Raw genomic sequence first — 26,729 nt, forward strand, 5'->3', positions numbered from 1 at the left:
GACCATGCAGCCTGGAGAAAGAAACACAACACTCAGATCCTCCAAGCATCACTTCACACCTTTGCCTGGGACACTGAAGGACCACAGATCAGGGAGACAGGCACTCACAGTCAGCTCTGATGGATGGACAGCTTTTTATTTCCCAATGTTTTCCTTTAACAAAGTGCTACATTCCATAGTTACAGGATAAGGAGCTGCTCCTGTCCACAAGAGAAAACCACAAGGAAGCACAGGGACTGCTCACAGCTCTCTGTGGAGGCAGAGCAGTCCAGAGCAGCCTCACCAGGGTGAACATCTGGCCTCAGAGACACCTTCAGGGATCAGCAGCTGTGTGGTGGAGGTCATTCCAAGGGGGCAAGAACTGCCAGGCTGGTTCCTTCTGTCAGAAGTGGGGCTGGAGATGCCAAAGCTGCTGTGCAGTGCCTGGAAGGAAATTCTGCCTTGTGCTATCAGGAGAATGCAAAAGGGAGGTGAGTGGCTGGTCCTGTGTGGAGTCCAGGGGTTGTTATTGCTGCAGGGACATTGCTGTGCCAATGCCACCACCCTCAGCACTCAGGGCCTTGCAGTTCACCCAGCACTGAGGATGAGGAAGGCCCTTCTTGGCTGCTTTCCTTGCCCTGCCTCTTCCAAAAGAAGCTGCTGGTTTGGCAAGGCAGAGGTAAAGATTCCATCCCCTCCCTGCTGCCACCTGGTCATTCCAAGAGAATGAATCCAACTCCAGGAGCTGTGTAGAGGATATTTTTAAGTGCCCAATCTGAAGCCTATTGGCCTTGAATGAGAAGGGAAGGGGCTGAGTGGTGCTGGTGCTTCAAGGACCTGCAGACACTGCAGGAAACTCTGAGCTCCTGGGGCTCCCACAAACTTCTCTTGAGCCATAGCTGGCTCTGACTTCCCTCCTTGCTTCCAGTTCAAGATGAAGACATGGGGACCCTCCAGGGATGACCAAAACCAACTATTCCACAGAAAGCTCCCCTCCAAATGGCCAGCAGTGCTCAGGTCCCATCCTTGGGTGAAGCATTTCAGAGCCAGAGTCAGGCCTGGCAGTGCAGACAGATCACAAGAAAAACCTTTGGGAAACCCACCTAACTCCTAAGCCTGTCACCAGCAGAGACCAGAGAGCCCACACTGAACTGTGCAGGCAGGTGGGCCTCCCTTCCTTGTGGACTTGCAGCATCCAAGCCACCCCTGCCATGTCCTCTCTGGTTCTGAGGACACCAGGCCCCCCAGAGATGCAGTAAAACCTCACTTCCATCATTCTGACTGGCAGTGCTGCCTTTAATTCCTCACGTTCATTATGCTGGAGAGGGAGAGGAGAGACAGGGAAACTGATTGCCCCTGCGGAAAGGCAGTGTTTCCCAAACTGGGGATTTATTAGCACAACAAAAGGCCACAGCACCTCCCCACCTGCCTTCCCAATCCATCAAACTGGCAGCCCATCCATAAGGATCCTCCTGAGCTGCCAGAGCTGAGCTACTTAAACCAGCAGCCTTCCTCAGCCATCCCTCCTCCTCCTCCTGACTGACCCAGCAGCTCTGTTTTATCAGATATTTCATCAGGTGTCCACTTTGCAATCCCCACCATGCCTTACAGGGAATAAATCATCAAAGAGCCCAAGGGACAATATTTCCTAATCCCCAATAGTGAAGGAATGATCCCTGGACTGGTAACACCTCCCAAGCACCTCCAAGCTCCAACAGACTTAGGAACCAGCAGGAAATAGGGAGAGATCACTCTGGAGGGAAAACTTCATCTTAACTTGGAGTAACCAAGTGAGAAAGAGGACTGAATTTTGGATTTCATGGTGTATTGCCAGTCAGTGCCTGTTAAAGATGTGGGGCTGCTTTTAGCAAGGCAAAACCCTCCTGGATGATATTTCAGGAACAGAAAGGGAGAGATGCACTGTGGAGCCCTATCTGGGGGGTATGAAGACCCCTCACCCCCAAAAATGTTGTCTCCCCAGCCTGCTCCCCATGCACCCACAGGATGGATGGCTGAGGTACCACACACAGCTGCTGGATTGGAAGACTGAGCATTGGAGCAGCATTTTGGAACCAGGCTGTCCTTGTCCAGGTGACCCAGTGGGTGTCACAGGCTCAGGAGAGCACCTGGGCTCTGCTGGGCAGGGCTTGTCCAGAGCTGACCATCACATCTGGTGATTTAATGTCCAGAGCAGGCCCTGGCCCTCTCAAGAGAGAGCTCACCTCAGGAGGGGCTCCTGAAAGTCCTCCCTGCCTTGCAATCCCACTGACACTTCCACAAGACATTCCCCACCATCTGACAGACCTTTCCACCTCCACAGGGAACCAAATCCTGCTCCTGCCCCTCCTCAACCACCCCTCCCTCTCCAAAGGCTCAGAGGGACTGAATCTCAGCAGATGTGGGGTCTGCCCTTACTTTTCTGCTCACTTCTCCTCTGGCAACAGACACTGTTCCTTGCAGGAAGGATGATTCCCCAAAGAACAGTGATTCCCACCTCAGAAACATGGATTCCCCTCTCAGAAACATGGATTCCCCACAGAAAAGTGATTCCCACCTAAGGAACATGGATTCCCCCCTCAGAAACATGGATTCCCACCTCAGAAACATGGATTCCCTCATCAGGAACATGGATTCCCACCTCAGAAACATGGATTCCCCCCTCAGAAACATGGATTCCCCCTCAGAAACATGGATTCCCACCTCAGAAACATGGATTACCCCTCAGAAACATGGATTACCCCTCAGAAACATGGATTCCCCCTCAGAAACATGGATTCCGGCCTCAGGAACATGGATTCCCCCTCAGAAACATGGATTCCCATCTCAGAAACATGGATTCCCACCTCAGGAACATGGATTCCCTCCTCAGAAACATGGATTTCCACATCAGAAACATGGATTCCCACCTCAGGAACATGGATTCCCACCTCAGAAACATGGATTACCCCCTCAGAAACGTGGATTCCCATCTCAGAAACATGGATTCCCACCTCAGGAACATGGATTCCCCCTCAGAAACATGGATTCCCCCTCAGAAACATGGATTAACCCTCAGGAACATGGATTACCCCTCAGAAACATGGATTAACCCTCAGGAACATGGATTACCCCTCAGAAACATGTATTCCCTCCTCAGAAACTTGGATTTCCACATCAGAAACATGGATTCCCACCTCAGGAACATGGATTTACCCCTCAAAAACATGGATTACCCCCTAGAAACATGGATTCCCCCTCAGAAACATGGATTCCCACCTCAGGAACATGGATTCCCTCCTCAGAAACATGAATTCCCATGTCAGAAACATGGATTCCCCACTCAGAAACATGGATTCCAACCTCAGGAACATGGATTCCCCTCTCAGAAACATGGATTCCCCACTCAGAAACATGGATTCCCCTCTCAGAAACATGGATTCCCACCTCAGGAACATGGATTCCCCCCTCAAAAACATGGATTCTACCTCAGGAACATGGATTCCCCCCTCAGAAACATGGATTCCCTCATCAGGAACATGGATTACCCCCTCAGAAACATGGATTCCCACCTCAGAAACATGGATTTCCACCTCAGAAACATGGATTCCCTCCTCAGAAACATGGATTCCCCCTCAGAAACATGGATTCCCTCTGAGAAACATGGATTCCCACATCAGAAGCATAGATTCCACCTCAGAAACATGGATTCCCCCCTCAGAAACATGGATTCCCACCTCTGAAACTTGGATTCCCTCCTCAGAAACATGGATTCCCCCTTCAGGAACATGGATGTTTTGCATGTCAGATTGAAGTAATTCCACAGTGGGAAGCAGAGCCCAGTAGTGCAGCCCTTTTCCTGGCTGTTTTGACAGCATTTCTGGGCAAAGCTGCATTATCCTCCCCTGCTCAATGCCTGTGACACCTCAAGCACTGTGTCCCTCAGTACTTGGGACTAACAAAGCACCTCCACAACCCCCTGCACCCATCTGTGCCATGGATTCACCTTTCTCCCCACAGCCAAGGTTCCCAATGGGGTCACCTCACCCCCCAGAGCTGCCATCTCTCCAGCTCTTGCTGTTTTCCCACTGTTAACCCCAAATCCCTCAACAGTGACTGCACCTGCTCCCCAAGCTTTAGTCCCTTTCTGAATTCCATGGTTTGTATACCAGTGGCCCAGGGAATCCATGGCTGCCCCATCCCTGGAAGTTTTCCAGGCCAGACTGGACAAGGTTTGGAACAACCTGGGGTAGTGGAAGGTGTCAGGGTTGGAAACAGATCCCTTGAAAGTCCCTTCCAAGCCAAACAATTCTGTGGTTCTGTGAGACAAGACCCATCCAGATCCCCCAAAGGTGCTGTGGTTCATGCAGCTTTCAGGGGCTGAAAATGCATTTTCCAGTGGGGTAAAGGGGTTCAGAGGCTCCACCCGTATCCCTATGGGAATGCAGCCTTGGAAAGAGAAGAACCTGGAGCTAGTGTCCTTCCAAGAGGAGGCAGAAGCTGGGGTAGTCTCTGACCTTCCTCTTCTCTCACCTCCTTGCACACTGAGCAAAAGCCAAGAGATGCAGCAAGAGCAGCCATCAGTAGATGAGTGCTGGTATTTATTGTGCTGTAACAGACAGTGCTGGTTGGAAATGGACAGGGAATGTGGTGGTGGAATCAATGTTGAGGCCATTCCTGTGTGTCTCCAAGCAGTGTGGAGCAGAGCTGAAGGAAGAAAGGGGTGAGAGTGGGGGCACCCAAGGGCAGAAATGTGCTTCAAACTGTATCAAGAGCCCTGTACATGGGCACTTCTCTGGCAGCCAGGGGTACAGGCCAGGCTTACAACTCATTAATTAAGCAGAGCAGCTAATCTTAGCACTAAGGAACTCTAGCTCAGGTAATGTAACATTTAAAATGAATTGGACAGAAGTCATTCACAGTAAAGATTTCCATTCCTGGGATGGGTGAGAGCTATTGTTATGATTAGATTACTGCCAGCCAGGACCAAAACAGTACACCAGGGCAAGAGGAAAATAATCATCCACATGGATCAGCTCCAGCTGTGGCTCTGAATGAGGCGCCGAGGGTGAGTGTGAGATCTCCACTACTGTATCAAAACAAACACCACGGGTGGCACACGTAGAGCATAGCATTGTCATTGTCATTGTCACTGGGCTGGGGACACACCCCTGCCCGGGGCAGCCGAGGGAGCAGCGCTGCAGCAGCAGAAAAGTCGCTTGTTCTTCTCCTCCCCCTCTCTCCCTCCTCTAAAAGTCACGGGCTCTCTCTCCCAAGGGCACTGCAGTTCCACTCAAAATTCGTCTTCAGAGCTGTCGGCCAGGAGCATCACTCGGTCCTGCATGCTGTTAAATTCCCTCTGCTGGGGGAGGAGAACAAACATCAGAGAGCTGCAAAAAGGAACCAAAAGGAGAGAATTCGAATGCCCCCATCCCATAACCAAGGTGCCCCAGCTCAGACAGACCCCAGCCAGGCTGAGTTTGATTTCCAGCCAGGAGGGTTCAGAGTTTCCATACCTTCCCCTGGCAGTCTCCATGTGAAAAATGCAGGTATTTTATGATTGGCTTCTCGCAAATATTAAAGTGAATATTATATGTGTTGTGTTAGAAAGTAATGTTGTATTAATTCTCTTAAGAACTGTGTTAAATATAGTTTTAGGTTATTAAAAAATGTTAAAATAGAAACTATGCTATGTAGGATACTTTTTTTAAAGAAAGGACTTGCAGCGAGATAGCAGCCACAGGACACCTAAATCCTTCGGAGAAAAAGAATTTATTGCTCCATAATCAGAAGAAACCAACTTCTTCCCGCCTCGAAGGTGCTGTTAGGATTTGGAGGAAGAAGCTGACACTGCCCAGACAGAATCCTGTATTTGAATGGAATTTAAGCATCATGTATGAGGTGTATGAATATGCAACAGGCTGTTGTTTTTAAGGGTTAATCCTCTGTTAACGTGGGTCCTTTTTCGGGCTCGTGCTGCCCAGAAAAGGTACCCGGACTGTCTGTAACTCTTTGTATTTGTTGTCTCATATCGTCCTAATTCAAATGGTCCAAATTATTATTACTCTAATTATATTACTATTTTTATAACCATTTTATTACTATTAAACTTTTAAAGTTTTAAAAACAAGTGATTGGCGTTTTTCACACTCCATACCTTCCTTTTGTGCCTCTTGGAGCCGTTTCTCCTCCGGCGATTCATCATCTTAATGCTGTAGAGCGCCCCCAGGATGAAGAGAGCTCCAGCTATTCCAACTCCCACAGGAACCAGCATCCCTGACATGTATCCTGCCTAAATGGAGGAGAGAGGAGCAGAGCATCACTCCCAAAACCATCCTTTCAGAGCCATTTTTCACCAGCCAAGGACTGCAATTTATCCCTATGATGATTTCCTCAAAGTTTAATGGATTTGAGCCCCCCTCACCTTCCTGCACGGGATGATTCCCCCCTCCAGGAGCAAGCTGGTCACCAGCACAACTCAGCTTTCCCTGACACATATTTACTGGTGACACCTGAGACCCTGCACTGCCTGCCTTTAGGAGAGGGACATAACTCTCAGAGATGGGCCACTGTGTGCTGGAATCCTCTTCTGGGTGGAGGGATTATAAAGCAGAGGATGGGGCAAATGAGAGGGGCACACAGACTGATGCTGATAAACTCAATTAGGAAGAGGAGGGAATGGGGTCAATTATTTGCAAGTGATTTGCTACACCAGCAACTAGCTGGGAGTGTTTTTTGTTTTGAAGGAAAACCTTGGCTGCCAAAGGAAGGTGATCTCGAGGCCTCCTCAGCTTTGTACTCAAAATCTTTGAGCCAAACACTTTGGCTTTGCATGGTGTGAAAAATGCATGTTTTATGATTGGCTTTGTGCAAATATTAAAATGAATATTTTATGTGTTATGTTAGAAAAGTTATGCTGTGTTAATTTTCTCAAGTAGTGTGTTAAATATAGTTTTAGGTTATAACATAATGTTAAAATAGAAACTATGCTATGTAAGATACTTTTTTTAAAGAAAGGACTTGCAGCGAGATAGCAGCCACAGGACACCTGAATCTTTCAGAGAAAGGGAATTTATTGCTCCATTATCAGAAGAAACAAATTTCTTCCTGCATCATTCATCTCTGAAGATGCCGTTAGGATTCAGAGGAAGAAGCTGACACTGCCCAGACAGAATCCTGTGTTTGAATGGAATTTATGCATCATGTATGAGGTGTATGAATATGCAACAGGCTGTTGTTTTTAAGGGTTAATCCTCTGTTAACGTGGGTCCTTTTTGGGGCTTATTTTGCCCAGAAAAGGTACCCAGACTGTCTGAAATTCTTTGTTTTTATTGTCTCATGTTGTCCTAATCCAAACTGTCCAAATTATTATTCCTCTAATTAAATTGCTATTTTAGAACCATTTTATTATTATTAAACTTTTAAAATTTTAAAAACAAGTGCTTGGTGTTTTTCACACATGGGAAGGTGTCCCCTGCATGGCAGCAGGATGGTGACACAGAGGGAGGGCACTCACACCCTCAGGTGGCCTTAAGGGGACCACAGCAAAATTAACCAGCCCTAATTCAATTGCTGTGATCAGTGTGTTTGCACTGCCCATTAAAACAAAAAATACAGACAACATGGCTAATCTAAAATTACACATCTAAGCACTCTAAATCCTTAGGAAAATATTCCCAAGTGCTTGCTATTTTATATTTTACTGCTTTAAATGACAAGGAACCTAAATTTTAAAGTATTGCCTCAGAATCTTCACCTAATTTGGTTAGGTGTGCTCAGCATTGCAAGGGAGGCAGGTACAGCCTTGCTCCCCTCTGTAGCTCTGCCTCTCCTCACCCTGCAGCCACAGTCCTCTGCTGTGCCACTACAGCTTCACCCTCTGCCTGCTACACCCCCCAAAAATGGATTTTACACCTGCCAAGGGACACAGGCACCAATTGTGAGGACTATCAGACAGCTCCCAGCAAGACTCAGCCCATTGCTTACAACCACCTGCCTTCATCTAGGCTATCAAAATACAACACAGCACACACACCATAATTACTTCTCTTCCATAATCCACTGAGTGGGAGGAAATTAAAAAAAAAAATTTAAAAAAAGCTGTTCACTAGCCTGCCTGTGTACACTTACCTGGAGAGAATGAAAATAACTGCTTTCATCTGGGGCAGGCACCAATTGGATCAGGGCTTGGATCAGGGCTTGGGTCAGGGTTTGGATTGGAATTGGATCAGGGTTTGGGTCAGGTTTGGATCAGGGTTTGGACTGGAATTGGATCAGGGTTTGGGTCAGGTTTGGACTGGAATTCCATCAGGGTTTGGGTCATGTTTGGGTCAGGTTTGGATTGGAATTGGATCAGGGTTTGGGTCAGGTTTGGGTCAGGATTCAGATTAGAATTGGATCAGGGTTTGGACTGGAATTGGATCAGGGTTTGGGTCAGGTTTGGGTCAGGATTCAGATTAGAATTGGATCAGGGTTTGGACTGGAATTGGATCAGGGTTTGGGTCAGGTTTGGATTGGAATTGGATCAGGGTTTGGGTCAGGTTTGGATTGGAATTGGATCAGGGTTTGGGTCAGGATTCAGATTAGAATTGGGTCAGGGTTTGGGCTGGAATTGGGTCAGGGTTTGGGTCACGGTTTGGATTGGAATTTTAGATTAGATTAGGTTTTTGGCTTAGAGCAGCACCAGATCCTTTTCTATGGATCCCCATTGGGGGCTGCTCCCTCCTCCCCCAGGGAGGGCTGGTTTGCTCCCCCAAGCCCCTCCAGGTCCTACTCAGTGCTTTAGACAGCAGCAGCTCCTCTGTGTGTGGATCCCAAAGCTCGAGGGATCTTCAGCTGCATCGTTCAGATGCCCTGAACCCTCTCCCAGAACAGCCAGCCCTGTTCAGCTCAGGTGCTGGGAAGGGGCTGCAGCCTGAGCCCAGCTCCCAAAAAAGGAGCTGAGTGAGAACACAGCTGAAGGCTGTGTCTCTGTAAGGCAATTAAGGTGCCTTAATTGGGTGACCTAATTAGTGCAGCGTGGGGTTTTCTATTTCTGGAACTTTGCTGCTGGCACGGGCAGTGAGGGGAGGCTGCAAATGGCTCTGAGCTGCTGCCCAGCTGAGTTTCCATATCAGAATTCACAATGAGCTCCTCAGCCTGTCTGTGAGCCTTTGTCACACCTGACCAGCCCACAGCCTTTTACAGGTTTCCCCCAGGCCCCAGATCAGTGTTTTATACCCCAAAAACTTGTGATGTGATACAAACCCAGCCCTTCTGTGTCTTGCAGCCCAACTTCTGAGGGCTTCTGCACTTTCTTGATAGAAAACCCCATTTCACAGGCCAAAGCCACATTTTCACCCCTTTATGGGGAAGATGTAGCTTCTTTAGGGATGCTTTTAATACACCAAATCCATGCTCAGGACTTTCCTGGCCCTGCTGGGCTTTGAGATAATAGCAAGAGAACTTGAGAGGAACTCCATGTCCATTATTTGCCCCACCAAATGCAGCATTTGCACAGTGATTGCAGGAAACCAGACATAAATCTGTCCCTGACCCTGTGCTCCTGGTCCCACAGCCACACCTGAGGGACAGGGAGGGACATTTCTCTCAGAGATGTGCTGGAATTCTCTTCTGGGTGGAGGGATTATAAAGCAGAGGATGGGGCAAATGAAAGGGGCACACAGACTGGTGCTGATATAAACTCAATTAGGAGGAGTAGGGAATGGGGTCAACAGATTTATTTGGAAGTGATTTGTGATACCAGCAACTGGTTGGGAGTGGAGGGGGAGTGTTTTTTGTTGGGCTTTTCTAAGGAAAGATGTGAACCAGGTGAAAGATCCCAAAGGAGGGAGGTGGCTCAGGAGTGAGTCTTTCTTTGGAGTGGACACCAGTGGATCCTCAGTGACAGCAGTGCTTGTGCTGGCTGTGGGAATCCATAAAATCAGAGGGTTTTGGGAAAGCTGCAAAAGGCAGGCCTCAGAGACAGCAGAACTGTGATTAGAGCTGATCAGTAGCCAAAAGATTGGTCAGCAGACAAATTATGTAAAAAGTAGAAAAGTAAGGACAAATAGAACAATGGTTTGTGTATTAAAGCTTGTCTAGAATAACTCCCTAAGCTGCAGAAAAGTATGTCTGGTGAGATATTAAAAAGTTTTAAGCTTAATAAGGAGCTCTGTGCATTGTGTTTTAAGGCTCACAAGCAGGTATTGTGTTTGAAATAAGCAAGGATTGTTTTAACCAAAGGTATGTGTGCTTATAGTGGTTGGATGGAACTACTGTCAATGTGCTTTTGCTTTGGGTGATTGGTCAAAAAGCTTTTAAAGTAAGGTGTAGCATTAAGTTCTTGGTCTGCTGATGGCATCTTCCCATTGTCATAACCATGCAATGAGGCTGATGCTGGAAAATAAACCAGCTCAAAGCTGTTCCCAGCAGTCCCATCCCATTTGTGATTTGTGCACAGCCCCTGGCTGGTGATAGCTGGGCACTGCCACAGCCCAGGGTCTGCCTGCACGAGGTTCAAACTCTCCACAGCTCTGCTGGAGACAGGAACATGCAGTCCCTCTGCAACAGGGAAGGACAGAGGTGGCCAACAAGGTGACAAGAGGAAAGACAAGCTACAGCTTCAGGGAGAAGCCACTGATGTCCCCAAGCTGTGCTGTGCCATGTGCTGGCATGAGAGGTGCCCTGGGCATGCTGCAATCCCTCCAGGCACACAGCCAGCCTGGGAGCTGCTCTTTACCTTGGCTGGGAAAACCATTCTCTGTCCTTTCAGCATCTGCTCTGGATGAAGCCCAGGCCAAGGGGACTCTAGGCTGGCTCTAGACTCGCCTCCTTCCTAGTGCAGGCAGAAAGGCAACTCAGCAGGGCTGGGCAGGAGCCCACCTGAAACCCTCCCACCCCCCAGGCCTGCAGAACTATTCCAGGTTGCAAGGCAAGATGTATTCCATTACCATCTGTATGGCTTTTGTCAGGGGGCTGTTTGCCTTATCTCTCTCTCTGAGTGACCACAATCACTCCTCCCTCTAGAGGGACATCTGCTGATAACAGCCATTGAATGTCACTGCATGGCTGATAAGAACTACAGCATCCCACTGGGAGATGTGAGCCCAGAGGGAGGAGCCAAGCATTCCTGCCTGGATATAATCTGGAGATCCTGGAATAACTGCACAGCTTCTGCACTGGATTCCCCAGAGGAACAGCAGCTGCCTCTGCCACTGGACCTTCAGAGGATGACTTCACCCTTTTCTACAGGATCCCTGCTCCAGCAGAACCACCCCTGACACTGCAGGAGGGCTGCAGCCACAATTCCAATGGCACTGCTGCCAACACCCTGACCCACAGGGTGTCAGGCTGTGTTCTGACTCTGTCAGTGTTGTTTTGGTTTACTGCATTGTTTTATTTTATCCTTTTTTTTTCCATTTCCCTATTAAAGAACTGTTATTTCCTGCTCCCATATTTTTTTTTTGCCTGAGAGCCCCTTAATTTAAAATTTATAGTAATTCAGAGGGGTGGGGAGGGTTTACATTCTCCATTTCAGGGGAGGCTCCTGCCTTCCTTAGCAGACTCCTGTCTTTCCAAACCAAGACAAGAACAGACACCCAGGCCCTGATTCTCTGCTCTGACCTGATGATCAAAGTGCTGCTGGAATTTGGTGTGGAGCAGAGGCAGGGCTGGGCTGGCTGGGTGAGTCTGCTTAAGTTCAGGGATGGCTTTGCAGACATCACTCCCACTCCTTGAGATGGTTTTTGTTTCTACTGACTCTGACCCTCTTCAAGAATCTCCAAGGCCTGTCGAGTCACAAAATGTTCTTGCTGTCACCTCATTTCCAGCTTCATGGCTCTGCTGCCAGCAACACTACGCTTGGAAAGCTTCACAACCATTCTGAAATGTCAATATTTGCTCCAGGGCAGCAGAGCCTAAAAAGCCATCAGTGCCTGTGGCTGCACAGCTCTTGGATGCATGGAGCAGCCCCTGGGATGCCAGGGAGGAAGGATCAAGGTCTGGAACCTTGTTTATCAGCTTTGCTGTGTTTGATCATCCTCCTTGCAGGGATTTGCAGCACGTGGAGGTGGGATAAGCCTCATGCAGAAGCACTGGCATGGCAGGCAGCCTCTCACCAGAGAGCAGCACCTCTTGATTTGGATCCAGAGCTGAGCTCAGCACAGAGAGAAAAGGGGTGGAACTAAGTTCTTTACCTTGGGGTCCCTGGAAACATTCCAGGTCGGGCTGGAGAGGGTCCTAAACACCTGGTCTGGTGAAGATATCCCTGCTCAGTGCAGAGGGGCTGGGCTAGATGGACTTCCAAAGGTCCTTTCCCACCAAAACTATTCTAGGATGAGTTAAGGGGAAATAAAAAAAAAGCAACCTGGGTTATCTGACAAGGTCATTTTCTGGTGCAGAGAAATCAATCAAACACTTCTGTCCCTCCTGCCCTTAGTTCCAACCCATCAGGGATTTTTTGTGCATTCACACCACTCTATACCAGCAGCACCTGGCTCATTTGCCTCTCAGAGAAAATTTTAAGCCCTTTCTCAACTGTCTGTATGGAGATAAAGAACTGCACTGACAAGAATTTATTTATTCCTGCAAGTAAAAATGGTTTTGCTTTGAAAGGAACTGAAACACTGAGCCTCCTACCTTATCTTTCAGCTTCTCCATCCAGCTTCTCACTGAAAAATAAGGAAAAATAAAAGCTGCAATCATGTTGCTTCTATTAATTAGTAACAAATGATAGTGATAACATTAAAATAGACAGCAATTAAATTGACAAGCTGATAAGGCTGAACATTAGGTTTCCTCTTTTCTCATTCATGAGAAAAAGCAAATGCAGCAAATCAACACAAGAAACTCTTGGAGTTGGCAGGCAAACAGCTCACCTTTGCCTGAGCAATTCACATTTTCAGAGTGATTTTAAAAGGAAAATAAAAAATAAAAAAAATGAAAAAGCAGTATTTCATGTTGTGGATTTTTGACCATCACTTCTCATACACACAGCAGGGTGTCTGACCAGGAGAAAACCTTTCAGTGCAGTTATTTCCTTCCCCTGGCCTCCTCTATGTGGATATTCTCCCCTGAATTTTGTATAATTTGTAATGATGGCTAAAAATGTGTTTTTCACTGCCTTTTATTGCCCTGCTTTTCTGGAATAACCACTGCCTGCTCTGGGAAGCCTCCATCCAGTGGGATGGCACTGAGGGGCTAAATCACCAACCCAAGCAAATTTATACTGCCAGCACTGTGACTTTCTTCTCCTGACAGTTAAATAAAATCTGAAATATGACAGCTGGGAATTAAAAGTGTGTAATGGCAGGTGCTTTGGGATGGAATATTCACTGATCTCAAAGAGCTGCAAGGGCTCAGCAGTGAGTGCAGGGGTCACAAACACCACAGGGCACTGGTGTGTCTGCACTGCCCCGAGGCAAAATGCCCAAAAGGATCCACCAGGATTTTAACAAATTCTTGCTCATGGGTAAGAGCCAATAAAGAGTTAAATATTGGGGTTTTGGGGGCTCAGCAAGTGTGGTTTTTCAAGGCTTCTCATCTCTCCAAGAGGACAATGCTCAAGGCACAGGGGCCTCTTGGATGCAGCAACATCCTTCTGAGGGATATTTCTTCTAGGGCATGTTAAATCCCAAATGTAACAAAGTTTATGGATTTAGACCTGATCTCCAAGCCTGCTTTGTTATGAAACGTCCCTTCAAAGCTTGAATTAGCAATGTCAGTGTCTGCATCACTCAGAGCACCCTTCTGAAAGGAGGAGCCTTTCTGTGAGTGGGGAGGGGGCACAGGAGGGCCAGCAGCAAATGGCTACTTCATGTCTCAGATACAACACAAGTTCAAAGCCATTTGAATATTCCCTTTGAAGTGTTAGCAACATAACACCTTCAGAAGGATAACACCTAACAGAAGGATCCCAAATTAGCTAAAGGTGAACACCTGTGAAAGAGGCACAGGTGCACTTATCTCTGATGGGGAGCTGAGAAAAAGAGATGAATTATCCAGGAGAGGGACACACACAGCACTAGAAGAGGATGAGAGGTTTTGTTTTATCAGCTCTTCCCACCATTAGTCCTGGCCTGCACAGGCTGAGCCATACAAAACTCAGTTTATGAAGGTGACACCACAATCCTCCTCTGCCAGCCCAAGCTTGCATGCCCTGGATTCACAGAATTCACAGAATCACTGGGTTGGGTTGGAAGAGACCTTAAAGATCACTGAGTCCAACCCAGCCCCAACACCTCAACTCACCCCTGGCACCCAGTGCCACATCCAGGCTTTGTTAAACACACCCAGGGATGGGGACTCCACCACCTCCCTGGGCAGACAATTCCAGAACTTTCTCACCCTTTCTTTTTCCTGATATCCAACCTGTATTTCCCTTAGTGCAGCTTGAGGGTGGATTCCCAGTGGAATCCCAGAGAGGAAGGACACCCCTGGCTGCCCTGGGCTGGGTTCCAGGTGTGGCACTGCCAGGAGTGGTGACAGTGGCTCAGCCACAGAGCTGCAGACCCACAGGACCTGGGGACAGCATCCCCACGTGCACCTGCAGTGCTCAGCTGGCCCAAACCCCAGCTGAGCACAGCACAAAGCCTATTTTTACACCTCTCCCAACAATTCCATGGGATCAGTGATCTCACCAATAGCTGACCCACTTTGCTGCAGCTGAACAACAGCAGCAATTAACTCCAGAGTATTTCTGCCAAGGCAGAGGCAGGGGCTGAGCTAAGAATATTCCATTACCTATTTTTAATGAACACAGATGCTGGCTTTGTTCCCCTCTGCTCCACCAAATAGCAGCACCCAGCAGCTCCATAGTACAAATCTTTATTTGCTGTTACACATTTGTTTGTTATTAAACCCAGCCTTGCACTCAGCTGTGAGGTGCCTTTGGAAATCAACCCAGGCCACAGGAAAAACATTCCAAGGTGATTCTCCCTGACTAGGTGCCTCTCCAGGGGATGCTCCAATGCAGACACAGCCTTTGAGCTCTGCTAGAGGAAAATAATGGCCCCAAATTAATGAGATTCAGGCAGGAGGTCAGAAACCCCTCAATGTCCTGGCAGGACTGCACTGGGAAGGAGCAGAGAGTGTGGAGCTGTGTTGAAGATTGTAAGGCAAGATGTTTTCAATTGCCATCTGTATGGCAGATTACCTTTGCCAAGTGGGCAGTTTGCCTTATCTCTCTCTCTGAGTGATCACATTCACACCTCCCTCGGGATGGGACATCTGCTGATAACAGCCATTGAATGTCACTGCATGACTGATAAGAACTACAGCATCCCATTGGGAGATGTGAGCCCAGAGGGAGGAGCCAAGCATTCCTACCTGGATATAATCCAGAGGTTTTTGAGACATGGGCACGGCTTTCTCCATGGAATTCCCCAGAGGAACAGCAGCTGCCTCTTCTTCCACTGGATCTTCAGAGGATGACTACACCCTTTTCTACAGGATCCCTGCTCCAGCAGAGCCACCCCTGACACTGCAGGAGGGCTGAGCCACAATTCCAATGGGACTGCTGCCAACACCCTGACCCACAGGGTGTCAGGCTGGGTTCTGACTCTGTCAGTGTTGTTCTAGTGTACTGCATTGTTCATTTTATCCTTTTTTTTTTCCCTTTCCCTATTAAAGAACTGTTATTTCCTGCTCCCATATTTTTTTTTGCCTGAGAGCCCCTTAATTTAAAATTTACAGCAATTCAGAGGGGTGGGGAGGGTTTACATTCTCCATTTCAGGGGAGGCTCCTGCCTTCCTTAGCAGACTCCTGTCTTTCCAAACCAAGACAAGCTGCCACAGCCAAGGTCCCAGCCCTGGCAGGCTGGGGCAGGACAAGTCAAGGAGCACTGGGTTACCATGAATTACAAACACTTCTCATGTCACCAATGCACTGTTCTAACAGCTGGCAGGAGATCACAAGCCCCTGTGCCACCAAAACTGAGCACTCACTGCTCCAGTGATTTACCCACCTGTGTGTGGCTAGGAGACAGAGCATTATTCCAAGGTGGAATTGATATCTATGCTAAGCAGCTACCATCAATTAATTCTGGGCTTCAGACTCTAATTATGCAACAGAATCCATAATTAATATTCTGGCTTGGTTTTGGGAGAGGAACATTGTGGCTGGCACCTTCCCATGAAAATGCAGATCTCTTCAGGAACACCAGGTGACTTGCCAATGAGGGCAAGCAAATAATTAGTAAAAAATACTCTAGTCCATGTATTTTTCATCATCCCCTTTATTCCCCTTTTCTCTGATCACTGAATGTCCTGAAGAAATTCCAAGAGTCTCTCTGGGTGTGAATTACTAACAAGTGTCTGCAGTGCTGGCTCATCTTCCCCAGCACTTTCAGGATGGTGACTGGTCCAAGCTCTGCCTCAGCTTAATTTTGATCCCTTGGTTTCACGGGGAGCTAAGTAAGATGAGAGTGGAGCACTTCAGCAAATTACATACATAATCTGACATTTCCTCAGTGATTTATGTAATGTCTGCATCTCTGCAAATTAATTTTAAATAACATATAGCTTAAGATTAAGCCAGTCAGGAGCACAGAGGAGGAGCACACAGGTCTGGCACTGGCCTCAGAGCAGCCCAGGATGGATTCACACAGTCCCAGATGCAATGTGCTATTTTTAGGCAGTTTTACCCAGCTTTCCCCTTCAAAATGTGCAGCCAGCTATTCAGAAGCTCTGGTGCTGAAGGAGTGAGGCTCATTTGCACAGCAGCCTGTGGTGTCTGCCTGGCCCTTTTGGGAGGGACCTGGCCCAAAGGGACACTCACAATTCCCGTGAGCAAAACCCCTCTGGGAGCTCAGGCTCTGGCAATGCAGGCAGAGGCTCAGGAGGGGACAGCAGGTGACACCTGAGGGTACATGGCACTGGATGCCCAAAATCAGAAACTGCTCTGAGGTCTCCCCAGAGCCTTCTCTTCCCCAGGCTGAACACCCCCCACCTCTCCCAGCCTGTCCTCAGCCCTCAGAGCATCTTTGTGGTTTCCTCTGGACTCACTTAGGTCCAGATCCCTTTAATGCTGAGGCCTTCACTCCTGATCTCCCTCCCTGCTGCTGTTCCAAGGACTGGCCATCCTCAGACAAGTTCTTTTTCACCTTCCAGGTCTCCTGTGCCCCTCTCTGTCCTGGCAGCTGCAGGGGCTGGGTGCCAGAGCCTGGCTCTGCCTTTCAGCCTCACTCACCCCAAGGCACCCCCAAATCTCTCACCAAAGGCTTTTCCCTGCTTCCCTCTCCACCCTCCTCTGAAATCAGGAGCACAAGTCCTCAGGGCCTCTTGCTTTGCCAACTTTTAGTAATCCTAATTGCCTAATTATCCACTCCAGTGCAATGATAAAGCTGCTTAATAATTCTGTTCACTTCTCATTCATTCTCTCCCTTCCCAGATAAGAAAATGCAAAGACTTCTGGTGGAGATTTCAATCAATAATTCATGCCCTACTGCCATCAGTTGTGTCTCCCCCCCTCCCCTTTTGAATGCTCTGCTGCTTTGTCTTGTCACTTTGGTTTCATCTAATCAGCTTGTTTTAATCATATCCTCTTTTTTAATCATCAGTTAAAGCAATTCTGGTTTTCCATGGCACATTATCACTCATCCCTGCAGATGTTGCCTGGTTTGCAAATCCAGCAGTTACAGCTTCATTCCAGAACTCCCTCCTGCTACTGATGGAGCTTCATCCATCCCCTTTCCTTTAAAAACTCCCCACCACAACCCCCAGGCCAGGGATGGGGGATCCTCAGCTTCTGGGCCTCACCACCCTCACAGTCGAGAATTTTTTTCCTAATATCTACTCCAAATCTGCACTCTTTCAGCAAAGGAGAGCTGGTTAAAGTGCAGAAAATAAGCAAAAGACTGATTACTTTCAATCAGTCTGCATATACCAAGCAACCTGTCCTGTTCCATTACAGATTTCATCCCTTTCTCTTGCAGGTTAAACTTTTTTTTTTTTTTTTTCCCAAATGAGACTTGTGAGAACAATTTTGCAGAAATGCTTCGTGCTTCATCTGCTCAGCTCTGACAACTTAATGGCACAAGGGTGCATCTGCTCCTTTCCCTTAAAAAAGCACAATTTTCAATTTTCTTACTAGCACAAATAAATAATAAAGAAAATGGCATCTGGAAGGCAATCTGGAAATATGCTGGAAGGCAGCATATTTTTAATTCCAGAACAACTACACCTATCTGATGGGAATGTTGATGCATGAATTGCCCAACTGGAGAAGACTTGAACAGCTGGATAATCAAACAAATGTCAAACTGACAATTACCATTTATGTTTTCAGATAAAAATTTTGCTTGGGTGAACTTTGAATTAACCCAGTGAACTTTAATAGCTACCATGGCACTGTCTGGTCCCTGAACTGCACCATCTACACCCTTTTCCCTGCCTCTCCAGCTGCAGCCCAAGCTTGGTTGTGTGACAGTGTTCACAGGGGTTTTAGGATGAGGGAAGAGGTGAGGATCTGACTCCATGTTTCAGAAGGCTTGATTTATTATTTTATTATATATATTACATTAAAACTATACTAAAAGAATAGAAGAAAGGATTTCATCAGAAGGCTGGCTAAGAATAGAATAGCAAAGAATGATAACAAAGGCTTGTGGCTCGGACAGAGAGTCCAAGCCAGCTGAGCTGTGATTGACCATTAATTAGAAACAACCACATGAGACCAATCCCAGATGCACCTGTTGCATTCCACAGCAGCAGATAAACATTGGTTACATTTTGTTCCTGAGGCCTCTCGGCTTCTCAGCAGGAAAACTCCTAAGGAAAGGATTTTCCATAAAAGATGTCTGTGACATGGTTGCAACCCAAGCCTGCCTCAAATCTCTTGGAAAAGAAATGGAGATGGGGAGACAACTCAGCACACTCACCCAGAAAGCAGGAACCAAACTGGGCTTCCCAACTCCTTCCCTGACCTTTTGACACACTTTTCCCCATGGCATTAGGTCTGGTTCCTCCTTTTCCTTTTCCCTTGCACTTTTTAAGCCATTTTCCACTTTATCTGCCCCTTGCTGAGGCTGGCAGAGGCACTGCCCTTGTGCCTTGGCATTTCTCTGTGAACTCACTTCTTCTGTGGGGCCTTCAAAACACATATTGACATCTACACAACATTTGTTCCTCCCTCAGTGGCCCCAGACAGGCACAAGATGTTAAAGCCAAGCCAAGGTACAAAACCTGCCATTATCCAAAAAGGCATCAGCAGGACATTGCTGTGATCTGGCTGGCACGATTTGTTGTGTGATTAAATATTTACCGATCACACTATGTTCAAAAGCTGTGTCTGCTCTGGGAGAGGAAATGCAAACTTTGTTTATGGAAATGGCAACACCTCTGCTGGAGCACACGTGGGATGAGCTTCTCCCTCACCCTGCCCTGGCTCAGCTCCTGGAGCAACACAGGGAGCTGCCAGCAGAGAGAACCCACCCTGCCTCAGCTCATGGGCTGAAAATGTTCATATTCACCAGCTCTCAGAGAAACACAGACTGCTCTGGGTTAAAGGGACATTAAAGACAGGTTTGTCCCACCCCCACACCTCCCACTATCCCAGGTTGCTCCAAAGCCCCTCCAACCTGGCCTTGGACACCTCCAGGGATGGGGCAGCCACAGCTTCTCTGGGCACAGAACCTGTGCCAAACCCTCCCCACCCTCACAGCCAAGAATTCCTTCCCAATATCCCATTTAACCCTGCCCTCTGGCAGTCTGAAGCCATTCCCTGTGTCCTGTCACATCCTGCCCATGTCCAAAGTCCTTCTCCAGCTCTCCTGGTGCCCCTTGAGGCCCTGGAAGGGGCTCTGAGGTCTCCCTGGAGGTTCCTTATCAAAGCTGTCTCCTGCTGAAGATGAAAAATCTTTCTGTACTCATGGGCCTTGACTTTGCAGCTTTAATTACTTTTTTAAGGTGGCATTTGTGTGCTGTTTATTTACATACCACTACCCAAATGGAACTACCTAGAAGCAGCAGCTGAAGAGCCAGGCTCTATGAAAGAATGCTTTCCAGGCTTTTCCAGAGCACTGATACACCTCTTCCAGAGTTCTTCTGATCCCTGCACTCTCAATGCTAAAACTTTGCTGTACAATTGTTTTTTTTTCTCAGACGTCTCCAGTAAAAAAATAATTAATGGTTTATTCTTCCCATGATTCATCCACTGGAGCAGGTGATAAATCAGCCAAAGTTTTCTTAAACAGTCTGGGACAAGCACCATGGAAAAATCTTGGTCCAAACAGTTAAAATTTGGTAAAGTTATCAAGAACTAGAATACAACAGAATATAAATCCAACCAATTTAATGACTGGCGTGGCTTGTGCAGAGTTACAGGGCAATGCCTTGAGGGGAAACATTACCCTTCCCCAGCAAGTGCAGTCAGGGCCAGGTTGGACATGGCCTGGGGCAACCTGGGCTAGTGGAAGGTGTCCCTGGCCACCACCCTGCAGAGGGCTGTGAACAGAAAGGGTCTTTGAGGTCACCTCCAGTCCCAACCATTCTGAGATTCCAGGATCTCAACCTTACTGGCTGATTTTTGGAGAAGCTTCGAGGTGCACTGCGATCCTTTGTTTGCAGATCCTTAAATCCCTAATTTCCTGATTCCTGTACAGGAAATAACATGACAGCAGCTGAGGATGTGGTCCTGGAAGAGAAATCCTTCCTCCTGCCAGCAGGCTCCATGTTCTCCTGTTGGTCTGCCCACATCCCCTGGGGGATCAGAGGGAACCAACAGGTCTTGGAGGGAAACTGCACCATCCCATCCCAGACACCAGGGCTGAGCCCCACAAACACTGTAGGGATTTCTATATCCACACCAAGCCAATATTTTAGCTCTTTCTGGCACCAAATCCACCTAAAATCACTGCTGGTTTTGAGGGATGACTGGAGGGTTTAACCCTGTAAATTTACCCCAAGGTGGAATTTGGTCCAGTGCTATCTTTCAATGCCCATTTTCCTCCAAGCCTGTTTTCTGCTCCATAACCCAGCAGCCTCTCCCATAGTCTGCTACAAGACTGAACAGATTCTGGCAAAGACAGAATAGATTTGTGCAAATTAAAAACTAAATGTCAGGCTGCAGTGATGGGAGGAGTGGAAAAGGTGGAGAAGCTGCAGGTGGAGAGCACCTCATACTTCCCTCTGCTCCAAGGGCACCTCATTTCAGCTGGAGGACAGCAGCAAAATGGTGGTGGCTGTTATGATGCCTTGAGGGGCTACCTGGAACAGAGGCTGGGCAGAATATTTAATATTCCTTAAATATTCCTTATTTAAGGAATAAAGGAGGGATTTATTAAAAGGCCTTCAAAGGATTCACCTTGGGCAGTACAAGAACCTGGCTGTGGCTACACCCATGATGGACCCAAGATGGACCCCAAGTCATGAGTTTTCACACTTTTATAACTTTTGGTCCATTTCCATATTGGGGTTAATTGTCCAATTACAGCTCCAGGTGATGCAGTCCCATCATCCCAGTTTGCTGTCCTCAATTCTCTGCTGTTTGCACTTTTTGGGGCTGAAGGTGCAATGGTGTCCTTGGTTCTGGGGCTGGAAAAGGATTGTTTTGTCTGACTGAACTGTGAGGAGAACTTGCTGACACTCCATATGAAGTTCAGAGTCACACACTAAGGCAGTAGAGAATCTGGAAAATATGAAAGCTAAAGTTTAAGGCATCAGTTATTTGATTAAATACCTTCCAAATCTCCAGCTGAAGCCATGTGGTACTTCCCTATACTGAGAGGAGAGGGCATTTCTCATTCAGCCCTCTCTAAATGCAAACCCCAGAGATCTTCCTGCCCTCCTGGCAGAGCTCATGGCTTTATCTACTTTAAAGGATCAACAGCTACACTGCAAAATTTCTTTTTGTGCTTCAGTCTATGTCTGATATTAATCAGGATCGGAAAAGATTCTTGATTTGCTTTTTTCCTTCCATAAAGAACAAAAGTAATTTTCAGAATCCCATTTCCTGGGGACACTGTATGAAGGATTTGCCAGCAGCAAGGGATGAAATAGGGGATTTTCCATTTTTGTGTTTAAGAAAAAGGATATATTTTTCTTATTTCAAGTTTTGGCCTTTATTTCATCTGTCAAGATGCAGCGCTCCCCATGAAATGACATAAAGATCAATAAGGGACTAAATGGTTGGAAACAAAAATGATGGAGTTGACCTTTGAAGGAAAAAGCAGGTATTAGACTGTGTTTTCAGCCAACAATTATTCCACTAATTAAACCACAAAGCCCTGAGCATCGATTAGGTGCTAAAAATAAGATCTGATTATCACAGAGACTCATTTTCCTGCAAATCCTTGGGAAGAGCAGCATTGCCCAGTGTCACTCACAAAAGGAAAATGAACTTGCTTATGTCTGCTAACAGGACAAGTCTTATCCCACATTCCTCCTGCATCCAGAACCGAGCAACAATTCCCACTGTGATTCTCTTGGGATCAAAACCAAATGGAGCCTTAAAGTTCCTGACACCTGTCCCTGACTTCTTGTGTAGCTGTGGGCAAGTAAATTGGTCTCTTATTCCATTTTCCATCCTTGTTATGGGAATATTAAAGATAAAATAGATCACATCTAGTAGGTCACTTGTGTTTCTTTTCCTTGTGTCAGAGCCTCTTCCTTCATAGTTTAAGAGCCTCTACTGCAACACCTCCATCTGGGTGGGTTGTTCTGGGAGCCAAGACAGTACAAATAATAAATCACAGCAAAATGGGATTTTTTGGAAACAAATGTTCTTTAGGATGCCATTATTTTAATGGATAGTGGAAGTTCCTGTTCCACCCCAGGAACTTCCACTATCCCAGGCTGCTCCAAGCTCCATCCAGCCATGCCTGGAACACTGCCAGGGACCCAGGGGCAGCCCCAGCTTCTCTGAACTGGGATAACTGGGACAAACCAGGAAATTCAATGCCAACCAAAATGATGGATGGCTCTGCTGTCCTTTGTGCTGTGACAGTGATGACAAGAAGATGCTGTCCAGAGGGATCTGGGCACCTGGAGCACTGCTGAGTGCTCTGGGAAAGTCACTTCGTGTCTCTGAGTTGGCTCCCCAAATGTAGAAGAGGGTTAATGGCATCAGCTGCCTTTGTGCAAGAGCTGTTTGGATACTCTGATTTGTAGACCCCTCCCCTAGAGCTGCACAAGGGGGATAATTATTCATTTCTTCTATTTCTAAACATGCCAGTGCTTCGTGAGCATTGGAAAATGATAGTATCTTGTTTGCCATAAATGCAGTAATTATAGCTAAAACTCTTCATTTACATGGAAATGACAAACAACGAATTAGAATCAAGCATCTACAATTAGGGTAAAAAGCCACAGCAATTTGTTATTCTTTGCAAGAAATCATTTTTCACATCATTTACTGGGAAGGAGGTTTCATTATATAATGATATTTAGCTCTTCAACTACTTTTCAGCTCCGCAGCTTTATTAATTGCACTCACAACAGTTCTCTAATATAAACAAACATCTTCATCTGCTGGCTGGGGATCCAAAGCTGACAGCACTGACAGGATGTGGAAACCCAGGGCACTGGGAATATTTCTGTGTCTGCTCTGGGGTGCCCTGACCCCCATGGGAGCACTGACTCTGACCCTCATCCATGGAGAAAGTTTCCCTGACTTCAAGATAGACTGGAACCCACTAAAGAGTGAAATAGATTATAGAGAGCAGTGTGGGTGTATCACTTGGTGAGAAATTGAGGTTTTGGGGTTTTCAGTTTGTTGTGGATGGAAGCAAGATGGAGGGCACAGGGTGTTGTCTTGGGTTTCTTCTTCATGCTTCTTCTTCCTTCTTCTTCTTCTTCATGGGTTTGGGTGGCATTTTGTAATTGTGCAGAAAAGTCCACACTGACTGATCCTCTGATGGAAAATTGAATAACAGATCAATTTACTTGGCCACAGTTACACAAGAAGTCGGAGACAGGTGTCAGGAACTTTAAGGCTCCATTTGGTTTTGATCCCAAGAGAATCACAGTGGGAATTGTTGCTCGGTTCTGGATGCAGGAGGAATGTGGGATAAGACTTGTCCTGTTAGCAACTGCTGCTCTTTGGGATCAGTTATTGGGTTAAAAGGGAAAATAATCTAGTTGTTAATTGGATGGTTTAGTCTTAAAAGACCTTGTAATAAGAGATTGTTGTCTATTTTGTGCCTTGCTAATGAAAAGCTGCAGAACTCTTGGTTGTGAGACTGTTTTACTGATGAGAAATAATAAACACCTGAGTCCAAATATGAGCTACCATCTCAAGTGCCTTCAGTCCAGAACCAGAGAAACCAATAACAGGATGTACCACCCAGCTCTGGGGTGTCCAACACAGGAGGGACTTGTTGGAGTGGGTCCAGAGGAGGCCACAAGATGCTCAGAGGGATGGAGCCCCTGTGCTAGGAGGAAAGGATGGGGGAGCTGGGGGTGCTCAGCCTGGAGAAGAGAAGCTTTGGGGTGACCTCATTGAAAGGAGCTGACAGCAAAGGTGAAGAGAGAATTTTTACAAGGGCTTGGAGGGACAGGACAAGGGGGAATGGCTTCAAACTGACAGAGAGCAGGGCTAAATTAGATATTGGGAAGAAATTCTTCCCTCTGAAGGAGGTGAGGCCCTGGCACAGGGTGCCCACAGAAGCTGTGGCTGCCCCATCCCTTGCAGTGTTCCAGGCCAGAGTTTTAGAGTTTAAAATACAGAAAAAAGAAAAGTTTACAAAGGTAAACAAGGAGTTTAGGATGCAGTACTGTAGGCTTGTGTGTCACGATTGGCTAAGACAGCTTAAACTGTAACAGGAGTCCATAAGATTAAATATTTAAGGATTGGGTCAAAAACATAAATATCCTTGTTGGCAGTGTTTTATTGGTGAATAAATCCTTAAAAGGTCTTGTAACTAAGGGTCTTGTGACCTTCTGAACCATTCAGTGAAGATGTGAACCAAACTCATCCTTCCTGTGAGTGCAAAAGAAAAATAAATCACATTGTCTAAAAAACTCAGAGGTCTCGTCTCCAACTCATTCAAAATTCCTTCAAAAACCCCTATAACTAAGCACTAGCTCTACCTCCACATCCCTCTGGTCTTGTACCTCCAACCTAGGTCCTCATATATGATGTTTGATTGCAGTGGAGAGGCTGCTGGGAAGCAAAACCTCTCTTTGCTCTGCAGCACCTATCAGCAGTTATGGTGAGGATTTGCAGACAAATTAATATCCCAAAATCTTGGTGACATTTGCTGCCACCCACTGAACTTTATAAAATCACCATCACCTCCCAGATAAGCTGTGCACAGCCCTGCAGTGAAAGGGCTGATTTATCCTCAGATCCTCTCATATCCACACTTCCCATTTATTTACACATGGCACGGAGCACTGCTCCTGTGGAACTCCAGTCTGGGTAATGCAATATATCCCAAACACACAGCCAGAGCTGTGGCATCCTCCCATCCCACTCCTTCCACTCAGAAATGAATAAACCTGGCGTTTCTCCAAGCAGATTAAGATAATCAGTACCAATTTACTTCCCCTGAGAGGGCATTACCCTGATTGGAGCAGGTCAGAGCCCACTCTCTGATTAGGACACTGATATGATGTGGCTCTAAGAAGATATTTTGAGTGAACTCCTGATTTTGCTGCCATCATCTGTTCAAATAATGAAGAAACAATTGGATGCAAGAGAACCTTCACAACATTATCTGGATAAAGCCTCAGAGGCCAATCTGCTTTCAAAGCAGCAGCAAATGTTTATGATCCAAGTGCTGAGGGCCACTTGGTACTGCTTGCTTTCCAAAGAACACCAAATGGGCCAGAACATTTTCTGTTGGCTTGACAAGGGTGGTCTCAGACCTCTAGGAAATCAAACTGTACAGAGAGAGACACACAAAGAAGCCACTGACAAACCATAAGGAGGAAATAAGCAGAAGACACTTTTTAAACTCTTTTTTTTTTTTTTTTTTTTTTTTTTTGTAGTGGCCTGATTGCTTTGTGGCTTTAAAAGGAGAAGATAATTAGATTAGATTATCAGGAAGAAATTCTTGATGCTGAGGATGGTGAGGCACTGGTAGAGCTTGCCCAGAGAAGCTGTGGCTGCCCCACTCCTGGAATGTTAAATCCAGCTTGGATGGTGTCACTATCATATCTTTTGAAAAATCTCTTTGCCAGGATTTCTTCTCCTGGCAAGATGAGAAGCCTCAGCTTCTCCATGTTTTGTTGCTTTGGAATGTGGTTTGGAGATTGTTTATTTAAACATGTTTTTAATTAATAGCTAATTACAGCTAGCTGTGTCGGACTCTGAGGCGTTAGTAATGAGTTTTCATTATTATCCTTGGTTTAGCTTTTTGATGTATCTTTTCTCTTTCTTTAGTATAGTTTTATAATATAATATAATATAATATAATATAATATAATATAATATAATATAATATAATATAATATAATATAATATATCAACCTTCTGAGAACATAGAGTCAAATTCTCATCTCTCACCTCATCCTGAGAACCTCACAACCCCAGAGGATGGGACTTGGAGTAACCTGGTCTAATGGAAGGTGTCCCTGCCCATGGCAGGGGGTGAAACAAGATGAGAGTCTATGATTCACAAATGAACTGCTCTTATTTTAGCTGCTAGACTAACAAATATTAGCAAGGAAAGAGGTTGGGGTTGTCAAAATCTCTCCTTAGTCTTCTAAAGAAGTAGCAGCAATGTTTTTCTTTTTAACTACAAATATTCTGCACAGGGAATTCCCAGGGGGAAAACTGCCTTTTCCACAGCACAAACAAAACCTCTGTGGGCCACCTGAAATCTGAAATTCTTTGTAGGTACAGAAAACAATGA

General features: G+C 46.5%; 1 protein-coding gene across 2 annotated transcripts in view; it reads right to left on the reverse strand.

Moving 5' to 3' along the window:
- Positions 1–4,539: 4,539 nt before the first annotated feature.
- Positions 4,540–26,729, reverse strand: part of ARMH4 (armadillo like helical domain containing 4) — a 61,271-nt gene continuing 39,081 nt past the window's right edge. Inside the window, exons 6-8 of one of the 2 annotated variants that reach the window (XM_071426180.1) lie at positions 12,574–12,605; positions 6,113–6,247; positions 4,540–5,314 (exon numbers count right to left, since the gene is read on the reverse strand). In XM_071426180.1, coding sequence (XP_071282281.1) covers positions 5,249–5,314; positions 6,113–6,247; positions 12,574–12,605 — 233 coding nt within the window. In that variant the 3' untranslated portion in view covers positions 4,540–5,248. Of the gene's footprint in view, positions 5,318–6,112; positions 6,248–12,573; positions 12,606–26,729 lie in introns of both variants that reach the window. The other variant, XM_071426179.1, reaches the window with a different exon arrangement.

This window comes from Agelaius tricolor, unplaced genomic scaffold (assembly GCF_023055355.1).
Source record: "Agelaius tricolor isolate 1412-34295 unplaced genomic scaffold, bAgeTri1.0.p SCAF_5, whole genome shotgun sequence".
NCBI classification, from domain to species: Eukaryota; Metazoa; Chordata; class Aves; order Passeriformes; family Icteridae; genus Agelaius; species Agelaius tricolor.